Genomic DNA, 19,491 nt, shown 5'->3' on the forward strand with positions numbered 1-19,491 from the left:
ATTCGAAAATCTTAATAAACCTCGTTTCACAAAGACGAAGTAGTCGCTACTTTTTACTATCCGGAGCATGTGTTTATCCCTTCTTATTTGTTTTTAAAACACTAAAGATGCGGGAAAGTGGTGACCGTTGAAAACCATTAAAACATCAAACTAGCGGCGCTTCAGCATACCAAATGTAAGAAAGCGTACAAAATCAACATTGTAACAGTTATTTTTACATTATGCCATAAAGGAAATTTGAAAATGTTTTCTTAAATGACTTCGCACTATTCTACTTTTGACTTGGACAATCGCAAAAATGCATAAACCGTATTTTTTAACTTTATTCGATATTTCCTACAGGCAATATTCCCACATCCACCAACTCACACATACATATGTACATACACGATTTAATTTAGTGCTTATTCGCAGACAATTTCATTTTCAAACTGCATATGGCACTCATGAATCTACGCTTGTGTTCCGACGGAAATTCATTTTATTTTATTTTTTATTCGTAGGTGATGCAAGCAAGGGCTTTACTTGAAATGCACTCAGCATGCAATATTCTACTTGCTTGTAAGAGTAATTTTAAATATAATATGTGTGCTTGTGTAAACGCGCAAGAATACGTGCTGTTTTCCACCTTTTCAATCGTAAATTGTTTGGCTTACAAGTCCTAACAGTTGTTTGGCGGTTTAGGTACCACCAACAACAACTAGAACATTTTGAAAGCATCTGCAAATGTAAGTGTTGGCTTTTGTTTGAGAATACAAGCACATTTACTTATACAAACAAAGTTTACATATGAGAATGCTTATAGGTACATATGTCTGTATATATTTTTAGTTAGGTGCATCACATTTGGAGTTTTACCATTTGTATGTAAACGTAATTGTGTATTTGTGTGTGTATGCACCTCTTCCATGCTCTAATGCTCTTTTCCTGTGGTGCAATCCACAGGTGCAGCTGAGGTTGCCAATTTGAAAAACCGTTCAGGCACGAAAGTCCACAAAATTTACATGTGTTAAGAACTCCAATTGAAAAGAAGCAACGAATGAAAATGTAACCACTTTGCTGCCAAGTGCTAGCAGTGGTGGGGTTTTCAGAAAAAGTTTCAAACATTTTACGATTTTATATTATATTTTGAAATGTACCAACATAATCTTACAAGCCACACTTATATGCATGTATGTATATGCAAAATTAAAAAGCTTCTAATAGCAAATTAGTAAAGGCAGAAATGTTTATTTGCCGAAAATATGTTTAGTTGATTTACGTGATGCCTAAAATATTCTCTCTTGGTAACAATCAAGAGATAGAACGAATTATGGGTCATTATACTAGAGCTTAGATGCTATTTTCCATGGTTTGCAGTTAACCATGGTTTATGACTGCTTCCTAACCTCCTTCTTGTGGCGTATATAGAATTTATTTCAGTATTTTAAAGGACTTTCAACCGACACGACGAAATATTTTCAAAGTTTTAATATAATATTTTCAAATATAAAGAGAAAAATGACACGTTCAAGCAGATATTAATGCTTTAATGAAACTGAAGTGAAAAAAATAAGTAATATTAATGTTAAAGTCTCTTAGAGATTCTGCCAATACAACGAGAACACCCAAAAGCACACTGAGCTTTCTGACTGGCCGAAAAATAAATTTGCACTCACTCTCTTAAGCCAACTGTTGCTTTCTAACGAATTCGCCTTGCTTGCTTTTAACAACTATGGCGACCGTTTTGATCTATTCGGACCAAATTTGGTCCATTTTTTTCTCTTGGAACATTGGTCTATCACTTTGTGAAATGATCCATTTTGAATGCAATGCCTAAGGAAATTTTATTTATCAAATAAATGAACAGGGTTTCCTCATTACCGCCACAATCATATTTAGTGTCAGCGCTGCTAAATAGTTTCCGAACTGTTCTCCAAGTTATCGAATCTGGTAACACTAAATAGTTGTGAAATTTGTGAAAGTTCCGTGCAGCCAGCAGTGAAGATTTATCTTCAAAATTAAGATTTTTTTATAAAAAATTTCATCAAAATCTTAAAAATCTTCATACATATCTGGTAATACTTGAAGATTTCTCTTCTTAAATTTGTTCGATTTTTTAAGATTGCGGCTGTGGCTTGGAAAACGTAAAAAGAGAGACTGGCTCAGCATTTTGCTTCGCTTTCCTGCGCTTCGCTTCGCTTCGATGTGAATATACTCATAAAAAGCATACATTGAAATTTTCTGTCAAAACAAATGTCTGACGCAAAGCGAAGCAAAAGTTCTACGTGAATCATCCTTTGCGCTTGATACATATAGTCTATAAGTTAAAAAAGCTGTGCACAAAAGCGCTGAACTGCGATTGGCAACTTAATATGAACAACGTGTAGTAAGGAAATCACAAGTGAAATGTGACGCGAAATAGACGCCAAAAACCACAATTACAACTGTCCACTCGAGCACGTTGATGGTCTGCAGCTGCTAACAAAAATTCATTGCATCTATTTATTTAGTCGTTCTGTTTTGCTGCCGAGGGACAGGCCAACGCACTTTTCCACGTAGCCGCCGCCAACCAGCTTTCGATTTCAACGCAGGATGTTTTGGTTAACGTAGTTGTATGGTAAGGCCGAGAGGCGACCTGAAGGCAAACGCGCAGGCAGGCAGAGCAACTAAACGCAATATCGTCGGTGTTGATGCCAATTTATTTTACTCTCCTTATACATTTGTTTATAAGTTTTCGTTTGACTTTTTATCTCCATACTGCGTTTCTTATGTGGTAGACAGTTGTGCCAAGCCAAATTGACGCCCGACCTTATCGGCTACGAATTATGACCCACATAAAGCAATCAAAAACGCTTTAGCATATCAACATTTACGATTATCCGTACATTAGGGTGTCCATTATTTCCCAAGTTAATTGTTATTTTGCAAACGCCCCCTGAAGTTATAATTTTAGCCCTAAAAATAAGGGTACAACGTAAACAAGCTCTTTATTTTTAATTTAGACTCTCATGTATGTTATATACTTGCTTGATATTTTGCATTAAGAAATTAAGTTTACAGCTTCTAATACCAAATTTATTGCTCTGTAAAAAAGCTCCCAATAATTTTTTTCATACAAGCCTTGTTTTAAAAGTTCTACACAGTTCAAGTTATACATGAAATGACTTGAGCATTCATGCAAGTGGCTAATAAATTCTATGTTACTCATACGACATGGTGTACTATATTAATATAGTACACTTGATCCATAACTTTAACTGCATATAACTTTTAAAGCAATGCTTGATAAAGTTACACCCTTATTTTTAGGGCTAAGACTATAAATTCAGCGGGCGTTTGCAAAAAAACAATCAACTTGGGAAATAACGGACACCCTAATATACACACATACATAATTTTGACCGTGGGTTTGGTTTTTCTACGTATGTATGTTTGTTGTTCATTTGATTTTTTCTTCTGTTCGCTTTTTAAATCCCCACTAAAGAGTTTTTATTTAAGTTTTGTTTTATAAATTTAATTTAAATACCTCAATAGTTCTATAAACCAAGTCTAAAAGTGGAGCCTATATGGTTTTCCATTCGAGGAAATTTTATAAAATAAAACGCTGGTTTTCGAAACCCCATTAATGAAGTATATGCTTTCCAGGATTGCGTATAGCTAATTTAATGTCCGAGTTATGTTCTTTAAAAATAATGGCTTTTTCACGAAATTCTGCAACATACATATAAGTTAGCATCTTAAAATTGAACCGTTGGTTTTATGGCAATCAACATTATTGTATCACCCACAGAATGAGTTTGCAAAAATAAAAGTGGCTGCTCATCTATTTTTATTAAGTGTAAATGTATCTTCTAAATCAAAAGTTGCAGATTTTTGGAAATTCCAAATTATATATATCATATATGTATGTCGATAAAAAAATCACAGTGAAAGGCAACAATCTTTAACTACCGCTAAATTTTTGCAATCATTTCGCTATCAATCACAGCCATCGACAAGTTGTTTATCTTTGGGGTCAACAGACAATCCATCGTATCGTAACTTTGCCTGTGCTGCCACGTGCCAGCAATTTCCCATACATACATAATTAAATAGGCCACGCACAGACGTCTGTTCACATACTTTCATATATGAAAATGTTTTTAACTATATTAATTTATAAAATATAAAGTGCGTACAACCTAGTGAAACAAAAAATTAATAAACATTCAAATGTTCATAAATGTCATTTTAACAAACATTTATTTTAATGCAAAAACCAAAATTAATTGATGAAAAATATTTACTGAATTATTCCGTACTTTAGGATTATATTCTGGATTTCGTAATCGAAACTATTATATCTTGTTTTACACAACATCTATCTGTCTAGATTTCTAAATATACCGTTGGTCGATTCGATTCCCATACAATAAACATTATTAAAGTGCTTACAAGAGCTTAGAATAACTCAAGTTTCACTCTCTTCCAGCTATTATAACCCAATATTTTGCTTATTGGGTTCAATTATAGGCACTAACAACTACACTTTTATTCGAACAACTGACCAGTTGGCTGTCAGGTCAGGCGCCGTTATATTGAAGTCTCCCTTCAGCTTTGTATGTGTGTTTATGAAACTCAAATTTAATTTGCAATTTTCCAAAAAAATATCCACTCTACATTTTTTGGGGATAACTTTGAGCGTTCTGCTATGACTGCTACCCGACACCACCTGGTTGTTACTGATTGTATTGACTACTAATGGGTTTGTTAAGAAATCCCTTTTCGAATTTTTAATCGGCTTTTACCGACGAATGTTCAGTGATTGAGTGATGTGAAATGTCTAAAACCTTTTATTATTCAGTTTAAAATCTAAAATGCAACACGCGCCAAAATAAATGTGCCTGGTCTGGTCCAATGCATTGACAAAAATTTATAGTAAATGAAACTTTCTATACGTGCTCGCAGGAGATTTATACGAGACTAGAATATTAATGCTCAAAAGGAGGTTATTTAACAACTTAGATACGAAATATAAGAACTGACCAATTACAATAAATTGCCTTATTAATAGTATCCAGTATCCAGTATCCCGATTTATATGAACCATTTTATATATATACTTTATCCAAACAATTTCATAAATTACAAAAAATTTACAAAATTATTTTAACCGCTTCGCAGCGACTCAGACATACGTGAGGACGGAATTATCAGTCGTTTAAACATTGTTGGAGTCAGATTCTCTCAACCTTTTAACATCCCTACATATTACCATATATATTAGAGCATATAATCCATTATTCTTGCAACAACCAGCCAGCGTTTAAACAGCGATCCCATTACATATTTTCGGATTGTTCTTACCTATTGTTAAATAGACATTATTCGCCGAAAATTTTTAAAAGATCGAAATAAATTGAATCATAACAAGAAAGAAAGTTGTATGTTCGGGTGCAACCGAACATTTTATACTCTCGCAACTTGCAGGGATCAAAGCCCGAGAAATTACATCAGGTGTTGGCAAAATTTTATATTAAAGAAAGTATTGATCCGATTCAACCCATTTTTGACACAAAAACATACTATTATCGATAGTTTCATTTATTTATTTTATTATTTGAATCTCAATTATATATCTTACACATTGGGGTCCACAGTTTTGGTCACAAGTTGGTATATTTTAAACGCATTATTCACGCAAAGTTTTACCCCGATACAATCATTGTAGTTTGCATAGTGGAAAGTGAAAGAATCAGCTGGAATTTGAAATGTTGTTATATAGGAAGTAGGCGTAGTTGTGATTCGATTTCGTCCATTTTCGCACTATGACATAGAAATATGAAAAGAAAGTTATGCACCGAATTTGGTTGAAATCGGTTAAGCAGATTCCAAGATATGGGTTTTCATCTAAAAGTGGGCGGTGCCACGCCCAATATCTTATTTTGGACGCGGTTCCCATAATGTCATCTCATACCATCCCAGAGATAACATTTAATGTCTCTGGCGTGTTTAGTGCTTGATTTATCGCGCTTTTAGTACTTTATAACAGTACCGTTATACGGGGTGTGGGCAGGGCTGTCACCCGATTTCACCCATTTTCACACTGTCGATAGAGGTGCTAAAAACATTTTTGTTATTATAGCTTCAGCGATTTAGGAGATATGCACCTTAGATCTATTAGGGGCGGAACCACCAAATAACAGTCTTGTACCTTATTGTGTAGTTTAGTTATGGCAATAGATTTGTTGTGATTGATTAATGACGTTTTGTGGGCGTGGCAATGGTCCGATTACGCCCATTCGCAATACCAACCAAACATGTGTACCAAGTTTTATCAAGATATCTCGACTTTTACTCAAGTTACAGCTTACACAGGCAGACAAACGGACGGACAGACAGTCAGCCGGATTTCAACTCGTCTCTTCAGCCTGATCATTTATATATACATAACTCTATATCTAACTCGATTAGTTTTAGGTGATACAAACAACCGTAATAATCTGGAGTCATCTGGTCTGCAGTGCCTTCAGGGAATTTTGATTTTTTCCATTTCAGCTCATTTTCGGTGTTCCATTCGATAGATTGTTAAACAGTTTCGATGTCATATTCATAAGCATTCATAAGCACACGCCTCGTCACCAGCAATGAATGTAGAATACTTAGCTACATTGTTAAGCAGCTCTTTTGCGACCTCCACTCGACATCGTTTTTGCAAAATATTCAGCCCCAAAGAAAATGTGTTGAGTCGATCCATTAGAGATGTTTAGATCCTCTGCTATCTCTCTGATGTCAACATGATCTTGCACTGTTTCTTTAACTTTTTCGATGTTTTCGTCATTAACAGAGATGGATGGACGACTCCCATGAAACAAGTTTTCGATGACTTCACAACCTTCCATACTTCTTCGTGTCTCCCTATACAACTTCTGCAACACAATCAACGATTCTATAGAAGGGATTCCATTGAAAACACAAAATTTCATGCAAAAGCAAAGGTTGCACCAATTTTAAGAAAAAAATTTTATTCGTCTGGGTCAAAATGATCACAGTACATTTTATTGGTTAATTCCCTTTTTGATAGGATGGCATATCAGATTTAAGTATTTTCAGATTAAAGTGTTAAACATATTTCTCAAGGAACCCCAATTTTTCCAGTTATTTCAGTTACTGAGGAGAAATTTTTCACTTTGAGACTGCTGCAAACAATCAACTTTATTAAACGATAGTTAAATAAAAAAACAGCCCTAGAAAATAAGAAACCCAAATTTCATTATTTTTTACAAGAAATTATATTTTTTCAATTATGTAACGAAATTCATAAGTAAATTGCGTATTCAAAAATATATATTTAATTAAAATTTAATATTTGAACCATCTACAGCATATTTCTTCTGGAGCTCTTAAGTATTTTTCAAACTTTCACACCCAATTCTCCAGGATTAATGATTTTTATATTTCTGTCGTTTACTTTGTACAGCACTTCTTTGCGAATTTGCTCAAGTTCATAGATGCCATTTTGCTGCGCTTCCTGCTCTTCCTGCTCTTCGTCCTCTTCCTTTGCATCATTGGCGGCCAACTCACGCTCGATTAGCAGTTTACCATCCACGTCACGTGACACGCCACTCTTCAGCTGCGACGCACGTATGCGCAACGTGCCCAACTTCGCCACGTTGTTATCGATCGGCGCATATAAGTCGCAATTACTCAACTTCGTGATCACCGCCAAATTCTTATATTGTTTCGGCAATTCGGCCAACTTATGACACAGCTGGATTATCTCCTCCTTGGTGGCGCCCAAATTCAATAAAATCGCCAAATTATCAACCAAAATCGTTGTGCTGATGCGTTGTGCGGCGCTGGTGCTGATGTGATTGCGTATGCCATCGAGCAGTAGCGTTGTTACGAGACGTTCATCCTGCAGCCACTTGCTGGCCATACCCTTTTTCGCCATATCCGTTAGTGGATCCACAACATTCAGCGTTTTGTCAAGGAAAATATTCACATTGTAACCGAGCCGCATGCCGGCATGGAAGTAATGCTGATAATTGTGCTGCAGACATACCAGCACCGTGCCGGCGTTGGAGATACGCAGCCGTTGGCCGAGTATGCAACTGAAGAGGAAGCTGCCGTCGCAGTTCGACTCCTCGCTGATGTGGACGAATTTTGGCAGTTTTTGCTCATTCAGGCCGCAAGCGAAGAGCACAGATGCAGCCATGTTGGATAATTCAACTACAAGAGAGAAAGAGAGTAATTAGTAAAAAGCGAATAAAGTGAAAAACAAATAAAAAAAAAGGTTCTACTAAGATAAGAAAATATAATTTCAGCAAGTACGCCTCGACCACTCTCTATTATATCACTCTCCCACACACACCATTCATCAACGCTAAAAACAGTTTTCTAATTTATTTAGAACTCGGGGACGATGTGTCATTTCATGCCCAAAGCTCCTAAAAGACAACAGATACTCAAAGTAAAATGTGCAGAAATTAATAGCAGCTGTACCATGAGCTCATGCTTGTACCTGTAATTAATATCTTAAGACATACTCATACCTAAATACATGTAATGATAGTTACCCAGTTTGAGTGCAGAAATTAATTTGATGGCAGAACACAAAAATACATATCCATATATATTCTTAAATGTATATGGAACCTAGTATTAAATATTCTCTTCGATGGTAAAAATTTTATTTATTTTAGATATTTGAAATATTTGAAAGAAAAAAATGAGATTGGACAACAGCATTCACGATAAAGAAAACTTATAGACCGATCAGGACCGTTTATATTTATTCGGATATCCACAAATAATTCAACCGGAACTACGGAAACCTTCATATTATCAGTACTTTACCGATTTCATCCTTTGGTGGTATGAACCAATATTATTATGTAAAGCCAAATGTGTAAAAAAAAAGTTTATCAGAATTTATTGAGATACTCAACACACCGATCGATACATACGGTATAAAGTCCCCGAGGTATTTATTTTGATTTCGATATTTCATGTATTGACCGACATACCATTCCGTCTATATTCTAAACACAAATAAGCTGAAACGATTCTAAATGCCATTATGTGGGAAGTGAACGCGATTGTGACTTATTATATTCAGTTTCTAAGTCTTTCTTATAATTTATTTTAAATCTAGTCGAATTCAATTATTAGTGCCACGTCATAGCTCAATTTTTAAATCGTTCCGCACATATCGTTTGCGACGCAAATTTTATAAATTCGTATTTTTTCGTAGTAGTACGCCATAAATATAATGCTATATTGAAGGTGGCCTTGATTATTACCCCATTTTGTCATTTTTTATTCGTAGTACAAAATGGTGTTATGAAAAGATGTAATTGGATTTAACGGAGAGAACATCAATATATCATGGCATAATGACATTAGACCTCTTAGAGGTCGACTCGTGATCACTTTTCACAACATATGTCTCTCGCCTCTGGTAACCCCAAATTATTGTATTTAACTGGTAATTAGAATAACATACAAGAAAAAACATTATATTCGGTTGTACCGAAAATAGAATACACTTCACAAATAAACAACAAAAAAAAGGTAAGAAAAAAATTTTCCAAAAACTTTAAACTTTAACTGGATTTGCAAAGCCTAAGATGTCGACCGAAAATTTTATTTTCTTGAAAATATTTTTTTTTTTAAACAAAGAAAAATATTTTCGGTATTAATAATGAAAATTCTAAAACAAACAGATTTTCGGCCCACCCTAATATACAGACGGACATGGCTAAATAAACTCAGCTCGGCACGCTGATAATTTATACATGTATGGTATTTTATAAGGTCTTCGACGTTTCCTTCTGGGTGATACAAACTTAATATACCTTGTTCAGAGTATAAAATGAAGCAACGATCTGCTGGCCATAATAAATGCCATAGTGGCATCAATTAATCTCTTCAAAGACTGCAGAAAAATTTAACAAAATTCGTTTCTCAGTAAAAAATCTTTTTCAGTTAAACTATAATAATGCCAAACTATAAATGTACAAAAAATTATTTATTGTGGCCCATGAGGGGATCGAACCCGCGACCTTCGCGTTATTAGCACGACGCTCTAACCAACTGAGCTAATGGGCCAGTTGTTAAATTGCTGTCAAAAAGCCTACAATTGCTCAGCACTAGGTAAATAGTGAAAAAGGAAAAAAAAACTAAAAAAAGATAAAGGCACAACATTAGAGAAACATTGAGCTATTAAAAAATCACTGCAATAAAAACAAAAAAAAAAAGCAAGCGAAGTCAAGCAATATCAGTAACACCGGCGCCTGCTAAGTGGATCGATCAGTGATCACAAAAACACACGCTGACCTCTCTCCCAACGATAAATAAAAAAAGCAAGCAAGTTTTGCATGCTAAACTGAAAGTTCTTCAAGAACAAGAAGAAATTGTAAAAGTTTACTTAACAGAAGCACCGCTGATATACAGAATACAAGAAAATAGCTTGTGCTGTGTGTTGTGTGTAAACAATAAGCTCGGTGAGAAAAAAGCGGCTTTATACGTACTAATTTTTTTGTATGACGTCGGAATACTTTGCTCAGCTTATTAGCGCTGCACGAAGCAAAAAAGCTTATATTATATTATGTTTAACATATCATTATGAGTCATATAGCGAATACAAAGGTTTGGAAATATAGACCGTTGTTTTCCCATAAAACATTTTAATTGACATTTAAAATTTTGAACTTAACTACAAATACTTAAGAATTTTTTATTTATAAAGTATTATATGCTTATTAATAATAAATAAAGGTAATAACAAATTTTTATCTATTTATTTATTTATTTTTGATTAACATGCTTCTTTAAACCACGTTTTTCGAGAAGAACAGAAATATGTATAACTCACTCAATTCTTCACAATGTTAGTTTGAAATTTGGACATAATATTTGAAAACGTTTATCTAGAGAAAATGTTTGTATTGTTGAATATTTCATTTATTTACGCACTTGCTCATTCAGAGCGAAATAGTTATACTTGTAGCATACAGTAAGAGAAAGCATTTTGTAGTGACAAGGCGTTGTATTAGTTTTGTAATTTAAAGGATTTTGAAAGTGTAGTATTTCCTCAGTTAAACGAACTTAATGCAGTAATTTATTTAGAAATGCCACGTGGAACCCATTTGTCAGATGATGAGCGCACTTAAATTCAGAAAATGCGAGAATGTGGTACTAAAATAAGAGATATAGTGAAAAGTAACATCGTAATAAAAAAAGTATATGTTCCTTTTTAAAAAACCCCTACAGGTATGGAACAATAAAAAGAAGTGGGATAATAAGAACAACAAATTTAGTGAATAAAAATATTTCCCCAGCAAACATTAAGCACCAACTAAATTTAGAAGTGTCCACCCGTCGGGTACAGCAAATTTTAAAAGAAAATACCAATCAGTAAGTTAAACGAACCGCTCAACCAAAGTTACTCCTCGTCACAAAACTGCTAGAATGCAATTTAATCTAGATGGTCCCGATGGTAACGACAAATATTGGAGAAATATTCGACGACCACTGGAATCAAGAGATTCAAGAAATTGTCAGGGAGGATCCTTTAGGTATTGGGGGGCTTTTAGGTACAATGGGGCAACTACAATTTGTTTTATAACGCATAAAATGAATGCGGTGAATAATGGAAAGTGGATTTTCCAACAAAATAACGCTGTTATACAGAATGCAGCTGCAACGAAGCTTTTCTTTTCAAATAGAAATATACCATTAATGGATTGGCCGGCCATAAGCCCCGACTTAAACCCAATGGAAAATATATGGCGGATACTTTCGCAACAAGTTTATTTCAGTGGTCGTCAATTTGATTTCCTGAGAGAACTCAGAAGGTGCATCGACTCCCTGATTGAATCCATGCCAAGACGTATAAATGCTATTATGTTAGCTAACGGACACCATATAAATGATTAAAATTTTAATTAAGATTGATTTAAAATGAAATATTTTTTGGTACGTTATACTTTTTCGTACAAAGAGAATAGTTTTTCTGTTGTTAATAACAAATAATTTTTATTTTTTAATTTTTTATTTATAAATCTCTGGATTTACTAAATTAAAAAAAAATTCTAAAAAAAATTCATATGAAATATAAAGATTAAAAAAAAGAGATTCTTAGTTTTTCCTCCTATATACTTTACATCCCTATAACGACGGCAGATTTACAGTCAAGTAATTTTGTTTTAAGTATATATAAAATAAAGTCTCCATACATAATTTTGATTTTTTCGCTGCTTTGCTGAAAATTATATATTGAAAGTACATAAGTGATTTTTCAACAATCTAGAGTGGTGGTAATCACTTAAGTCACTATTCCAGATATTTATTATTAATATACATATATGTACATACAAATATTATAACAGCTTTCCTTTCCACAATATTGACAATGTTTTTCGGAATGCTTGAATTTAGCTGGCGATTTATTTTATTTTATTTTTTAATAAAATTTACTTCTTTTTAACGAGTATTTTGAGTATTCTCGTGTGCGAGAAATGTATAATCTGTATTTATACCAAAAACCGTTAGTGTAAAAAAAATCATAAATTAGAATTTTTCGGCTAATATTTTAAATCAAAAGCTGGAAGGATTTAAGATTTATTTACTCGTATATAAGTTTAAATACATACATATATACATAAGTACATACATAAATAATATGTATATGAGACAATCAGCTGCTTTACTGTAATGTTATATTTGTTCGAATTTCGTGTGTAAATAAAACAAATTTTCAATTCTATTTTAAAAAGCCATCAAATCCTTACACACTTGATAAAGCAAAAAATACATACATATATTGTACATAAATAATTATTATCAATTATCAACTATTTTAATTTTTTCCACCTTAATTTTACAACAATTTTATTAAATAGCGTAATTAAGCTCTAAAAAAAGCTAGAAACTAGCGTTAGTCACATGTATGAAATCACTGCAAGCTCACATAAATAATATTTTCGGTAAACTTTCAAAAGTTGAAAGAATAGGAGCACATGAAATTGAGGTCGGTGTTAGCAGAACACTTTCAGATGACATTGAAAAAAATTCAAGCACCACATACAAACATACACGCATTGTATATACGTATATATGTATCTATGTATCATGGATGAAATATCAATGCAAATGACAAGCTCCATTCACATTCAGCTTTTCGACTTTCACGAAGCTTACCTACCAACCAAATGCCTTTCAGTGCTGTAAGTGGTGTCAGTCAGCTTTTAAAGCGCCACGATTATCTATCCGCACTTTGGAATGAAATAAAATTATGTTACAAGCACTTCCATTATTTGTCATGTAACTTTTTGCACAAGGCGGCGATTTAATTAAAATTATTCAAGTTCATAAATTGTAATTACTTCAATTTTTATCTTTTTTTTTTTGTTAGCAATCAGTTCACGTTGGACACAAATTCTACGAGTCCTTTGTTCGCACAAAGGCATTTAAGCACTTGCGTGTGTGTGTGTGTCAGCATAAAGCATGCGAGAAACCACAGAACACACTGTGCAATTGTATCAGCTGAAAAGCTGCATTTTGGTTAAATTAATACAGGTGAATTAAAATTACAATGTTAACCACAATTTGCATTGTGTTAAGTGGCCGCTCTATTTTATTAAACTTTTAGTGGTAATTGTGTGCGTCAAGTGAAAGTGACATTTATGAAAGCATTTTACACAATAAACGCACACAGTGCGTCAGAAAGTTATGGTGCGAATTTTTAATGCCTTTTCTTTTCAAATTGTCGCGCATATTGAAAATTTAAAGGGTTGTATCTACTTGCAAGTCAGGAAAAACGCATTTTTTGTGAATTTTTTTATTTAAAAAATAAATGAAGAAAAATTTTTGTTTAAAGTATTTAATGTACTTTAAAATTCGGCGATTTATTTTGAAAAATAAATAAATAAATGAAAAGTTAATATTGTTATATTGTAATATTTTTGTTATCTTACAACACATGTAGGTTAATCAGGAATTTTTACCATTGAAACTATACGTTTATTTTAACTGAAATAAGAAACATAAGTTTGAGACTTGATATTCTCTAAATATCTGGAAAATACCGCGTCAATGTTGGTCCCATATTTTGTTGGTGATTCTTGTGGATCATTATGCATTTTTAAATAAAATTTTTCCGACGGAAAAGTTGTTAACGGCTCTGACTTTTTATCAGCGAAGTTGATGTTAAAATCGCCAGCCAAGATAAGTGGAAATTTATTACCATTAATAATCCGATTTAAATACCAAATCTCAATTGTATTGTCCTATTCAAACGAGATACTGTTCCAAAAGGTGGGGTAGCTATTTGCCAAAATAATAATAATGTTACTAATATAATGATAATTCATAATTTATTAATTAAATTGTTATTAAATTCCATATATTTATTTGCCATTAAAAAAATCTTAAATATTATTATTTTTGTATCACCCTGCTCTTCAATTGATTTGTTCGCTTGAGATATGCCTAAAAGTATGCGATATGCCCAAAAATATGCAAACATTTTGCGCATACTTTATGATCGTGTTAGGGTTATTTCCGTTACGGAATTTCTTAATTCAGTCCCCGCGCTCAAAGCCCGCGGTAAAAGCTATGCAATAGTTTTAAAAGATTCCATACCTTGCTTTTGAAAAATTTGTTTGGAGATTGTACCGTTGCCTTAGATTTTGAGAAGATTTCTTGTCAAATACAAAAGTTTTCCATACAAGAACTTGATTTAGATCAATCAAATCGACAAATGAGTAGCTTCTCGAGAAGAAAAAGACATGTGCCAAATTTAAAATTGATATCTCAAAGACTGCGGAACTAGTTCGTGTATATACAGACAGACGGCTAAATCGACTCAGCTCGTCAACTTGATCATTTATATATACATATACCATATTTTATTGGGTCTCCGACTTTTCCTTCTGGGTGTTACAAACTTCGTTACCCTGTTCAGGGTATAAAAACCAAAAAAAAAAGTATTTTTAATATAGATGACTAACGTGTGAAAATCGGCTCAGCCGTTTCGAAGAAAGAAAAAAACTTTTAAAGCTTTGAGAACCGATTATGCTAATTAAAATATTCTTCCAAATGAGTACGTAAGTTCATAATTCCGAACTATTTGTCGGATCAACTTGAAATTTTCGAAAAATAGTCTCATATATATGTATATACATTAGATATATGTATATACAAAAACACGGTTATTTGAAATTCACAAGTGGATAAAAAGTCTTAAAAGAACAATCATTTGAATATATTATTATATATTGCTTCTTAAATTTTTGTTCCTTTTTTGGAAGAATAATATGGAACAAAAAATAGTTTTCCAAAGCACAACTTTTATAATACGTTACAGACTCCCAAAAAAGTATTATATTATAAAGTATCTTTTAAATCCATCTAGTCATTCAAAGGCCATAACCGAACTATTTAATTCTGGTAAAAAAAAAATAATTTAAGATCAACGACAATGAAGAATATAAATATGATATTACATGTTTTGTTCTATTACTTTAAACTTAAATTTAAAAATACTATAGAAATTTTCGAAACAAAACAGGTTTTTCTTGCTAAAACAATGTAGGTCCCAAAACTGTCATAAATACAACGCAGAAGAAAAATTTTGTGGTTTTCTAATAAGAATCTAAAGTACTATAAATATTATAGTATTAATAATTCTGACTTTATTTTGAGCAAATTAAGATCATTACGTTTAACTTTAATGAATTCAAATCACACGAATGAATACTTTAGTGATTGACTGTAAATAATTTATTGCACTTATTAGCAAGTTAAACTATGTTGTAGCAATCAAATTATATATTTAACAAAAGCTTCTGAGAATTAATTTACAAGCAATTACACGATTACAAGTCCAACTATGTTGCAGTTAAATATGTTCAAACAAATATGTTCAGACAAAGGTAATTAAATTGAAAGTGCTTTTGATCAATTTGAACGAGCTAAAACAATTGATAAAAATGATAAAATATCATTCTGATAAGAAAAAGTCGCAGATAAAAAATGAAAAATTGGTGTGTATGTTCATAAAAAACTTTTCGAACTTTCAGTATCTTCTATTTACAAGCACATTTATGTTTCCTCAACAACATTCCCAACAGCAAAACTTGCCATCTCATAACAAAATATTGGCACAGAGCTTATTTCGGGAGCTTCATAACATATTGTGCTTAATTTAAGGTGTTATCAAAGTCTTCACTATGAGAAACACCAAAGTTTGGAAGCTCTGAAAAGTTAAGTATTCGAAGCAATTTAAGAATAATTAAGCGATAAACCAGCGCTTTATACTTCATTCTTCAATTCATTCAGAACTTTTTGTTACTTTAGATAAAACGTCACGAAAATTCATATGTATACAATATATATCCACTTTATCAGTATAATGGTGAGTAATGAGTAAATAATTAAAAAAGGAAGACATACAAATCAATCAATTCAGCCACAAAAAGCAACATAAGCTTATATTTACTACAATTTCATTAAAACAAATTACAAACTAATTTTACATATCGTAGTATTTACAGCCTAACTGAACAACGGTTTATTGAATTTTTTGAATCAGTTGATTGGACACAATCATTTTGAAATTACGTTTCAATCAAGAATATTACAGAAATTTCCATTAAAAAATATCTAAGTATGCTAGTACATTTTTCCGTTTACAACACCAGGCCACACACAGCAGTAGTGACTCGCCAGAATCTCCGGAAGCTTGATTAGGAGGTTCTTATGCAGACACCTTATGGTTCGAAACTGTCACCAAATTATGGCAAAAGATTTTGTTGGTGAAAAATTCGCCTCAAGAGAAGCTTGTGAAAATTGGCTCTCAGTTTTGCCAATAGGCGCGAGGGTTTTTACTTGAGTGGCATTATGAAATTACTTTCAAAATAATAAATGCAGGGTATTGCGAAAAGATTAATGTAAATAAAATATTTTCGATAGTATTAGCGATTTAGTTATCATGCTTCATTTATCACAAACCAATAATATTTATATAATTTTTAAAATATGATAATCAAAATTGTGTTTTGGCTAATGCCCAAAGCATTTGAGTTTATTAATAATATTTAGCTCTCAACTTTTTCAATTTAAAATATGCGACACGCCCACAAAAGTTGTGACGCGCCTAGTTCTAAAATGTCTTCTCTTTTTCAGTTGCTACGTGTCACCATCTATTTTGGTGAGCGCTTTTCAGCAATTATATATGTCGCTTAACCGTTTACAGTAAAGATAAGAGCATTTGCCTACAATATAAATTTCAAGAAATTTGACTGCTATCTTGCTTTGACCTTGAAACAGTTGTTATTTGAAGCACATACTAAAAATACCTTAACTAATTAATGTGTGAACCAGTGCCGAAATCTCTCGAGTCAACCAAATCTGGTTGCCAACAAGAATATTTTTAAATTACCTGTTTACATTAATGAGTTTCTACTGTATTACTTAATTTCAACTGTGCCATAGATCCATGCATAGTTTTGACGCACAAAAATCACAAATTTTACCGCAAATATTTGACCTTAACCCTGACAGTTTTATTTGAAATTGTATGTGTCTAACGGGTGTTATTTAAAGTGGAAATAAACACAAAGTTGTTAAGAGCAAAATTCAGACAACAGACGACGCGCAACGTGTCGGAAGCTCTGAAAAGAGCCGGCAAACATAAAATTATATATTAAATTTATTATATACATGTGTACAAATGTGTAGGTATTAGAGAGCTATAGCCACTTTGACTGTATGTCTGTATGAATGTATGTATTTTTATAAGCACCAACGATAAGACACGCTGCGAGATAGCACTTTTTGAGCGATCACCGAAACGAACTTTTTTTTTCATTTTGAACTTGCACACTAAATTTACCTAAAGCATTCATGACTTAACAATTGCTTGATACTACATAACAAAATAAATAAATTAATAGCTTAATGAAATAAATCCATAACAAATATTTGTATGTACTTTTGTAATAAAATTTATAAAACTTGAAATTCTGCTCGTACAAGTTTCGAATGTGTAACAGAAAAGCAAAAAGCTTTCACGACTTTAATCGAAATGAGCGCGCAAATTACACCGCCAACGATCATAAGAATACGACAACACAACGTCAACTGACCATATAACAACAACGCATGCCGTTCTCGTTGGTGGGGTAATACGCGTGTCTATGGGTATGGTATGTGTAACGAACGCGGCAAAAAGCTTCAAAGCGCTAGCTTGCTGTCAGGCTGGATAGATAGATGGCTTGCTAGCTACGAACAAGCTTCGCCGAATGGGGAACAACACACTTAGATTGAGGGGCAGGGGTATAGTATTAATACTTTTTTTTTTGTTTTTGGAAAGAATATTGCTGCCCGCTAATGTTGCTGACAGGCCGGCCAGCTGTAGCAGCTATTAGTAGTAGACGATTACTCGAACGCATCGATCGCGCTGTGTCAAATTGGAATTCACATTGTACTTTTGGTAATGAAAGCTAGTATAAAGAGAAAAAATTAAAATAATTTTGTATAGTAGTGAAGTGACAAAGTACATTTTAGCATGTGTGTTGAATAAATCGTGTGGTTTGCTTTTTAATTTGTGATTTTATACAAAACTAAAAAAAAACAGATCTGGATATTATTTATATGAGGTAAACATATACACTGCAACCGGAACACATACATTCAAGTGAAATTAAAAAACACGACTTCATATACACAAAATCACGCTGCAGTGATTATACATTTTTGTTTTTTGTAAATTTATAGATATACATATATTTACATTTGCTTGTTGGACATGCGACCTATGAATGAGGCTTTTAGTTTGTTGTTATTTGTTTGATAGCGCAACTCATTATCAATAAGGTCTGCACATAAAAAGATACTCATTTATACATACATGTATCTATTAAATAAAAATGTATATACCTATGTACAATATATGTAAAAATGTACAAAGTTTAATGTGTGCCATAAGAGCATGGGCATGGTGTTGCTATGATGAAGAGCATTGCAAACAGCTGGAATTTCATATGAAATTTGAGCAATCCATGTCAAAAACCTATTAAACTCGTCACTAAAAACTGACGAGCAATATATAAAACAAGAAAAAACGTTGACTTCAGTTACACCGAAGTTATAATACTCCACACAAATAAAAAAGTGTTCCATAGATATGATTTTGATCGTACAGTTGGTATGGCAGCTATATGGTATAGTGGTCTGATCGATAAAAAAAAAAAAATTCGACGGTTGTGACGTTGCCTTGGATAACAATTCGTGCCAAATCGCGAGGATATTTCGACAAATAAATAAGTTTTCGAAACGAAAACTTGATTTTGATTGGTCAGTTCATATGGCAACTACATGCTATAGTGGTCCGATCTGAACAATTTCTTCGGAAATTGTGCCCTAGAGATAGCTTCTCATATAAAATTGTTTTCCATACAATAACATGAGCGGTACAATGTTTCAAATTGATATCTCACAAGCTGAACCACTAGTTCACAA

The 19,491-nt window shown here is 32.9% G+C and overlaps 2 protein-coding genes and 1 non-coding gene across 11 annotated transcripts in view; 1 reads left to right on the top strand and 2 right to left on the bottom strand.

Annotated features, from left to right (window-relative positions):
• Positions 1–7,229: 7,229 nt before the first annotated feature.
• Elp6 (Elongator complex protein 6) overlaps positions 7,230–19,491 on the bottom strand; it is a 17,930-nt gene continuing 5,668 nt past the window's right edge. For 3 of the 6 annotated variants that reach the window (XM_014235168.3, XM_070105615.1, XM_036368221.2), the window contains exon 2: positions 7,230–8,193. In XM_014235168.3, the coding sequence (XP_014090643.2) occupies positions 7,376–8,179 (804 nt within the window). In that variant the 5' untranslated portion in view covers positions 8,180–8,193 and the 3' untranslated portion in view covers positions 7,230–7,375. Of the gene's footprint in view, positions 8,194–17,410; positions 17,625–17,962; positions 18,119–19,491 lie in introns of those variants that run through there. The other 3 variants (XM_014235170.3, XM_014235169.3, XM_070105614.1) reach the window with 3 other exon arrangements.
• TRNAI-AAU (transfer RNA isoleucine (anticodon AAU)) lies at positions 10,001–10,074 on the bottom strand. The gene has a single exon. It is a non-coding gene; the product is annotated as a tRNA-Ile (tRNA).
• Positions 18,328–19,491, top strand: part of Dic1 (Dicarboxylate carrier 1) — a 10,780-nt gene continuing 9,616 nt past the window's right edge. The window contains exon 1 of one of the 4 annotated variants that reach the window (XM_036368218.2): positions 18,328–18,463. The gene's annotated coding sequence lies outside the window, so the exon portion shown is untranslated. The other 3 variants (XM_070105613.1, XM_036368217.2, XM_014235164.3) reach the window with 3 other exon arrangements.

This window comes from Bactrocera oleae, chromosome 2 (genome assembly GCF_042242935.1).
Source record: "Bactrocera oleae isolate idBacOlea1 chromosome 2, idBacOlea1, whole genome shotgun sequence".
In the NCBI taxonomy this organism is placed as follows: domain Eukaryota; kingdom Metazoa; phylum Arthropoda; class Insecta; order Diptera; family Tephritidae; genus Bactrocera; species Bactrocera oleae.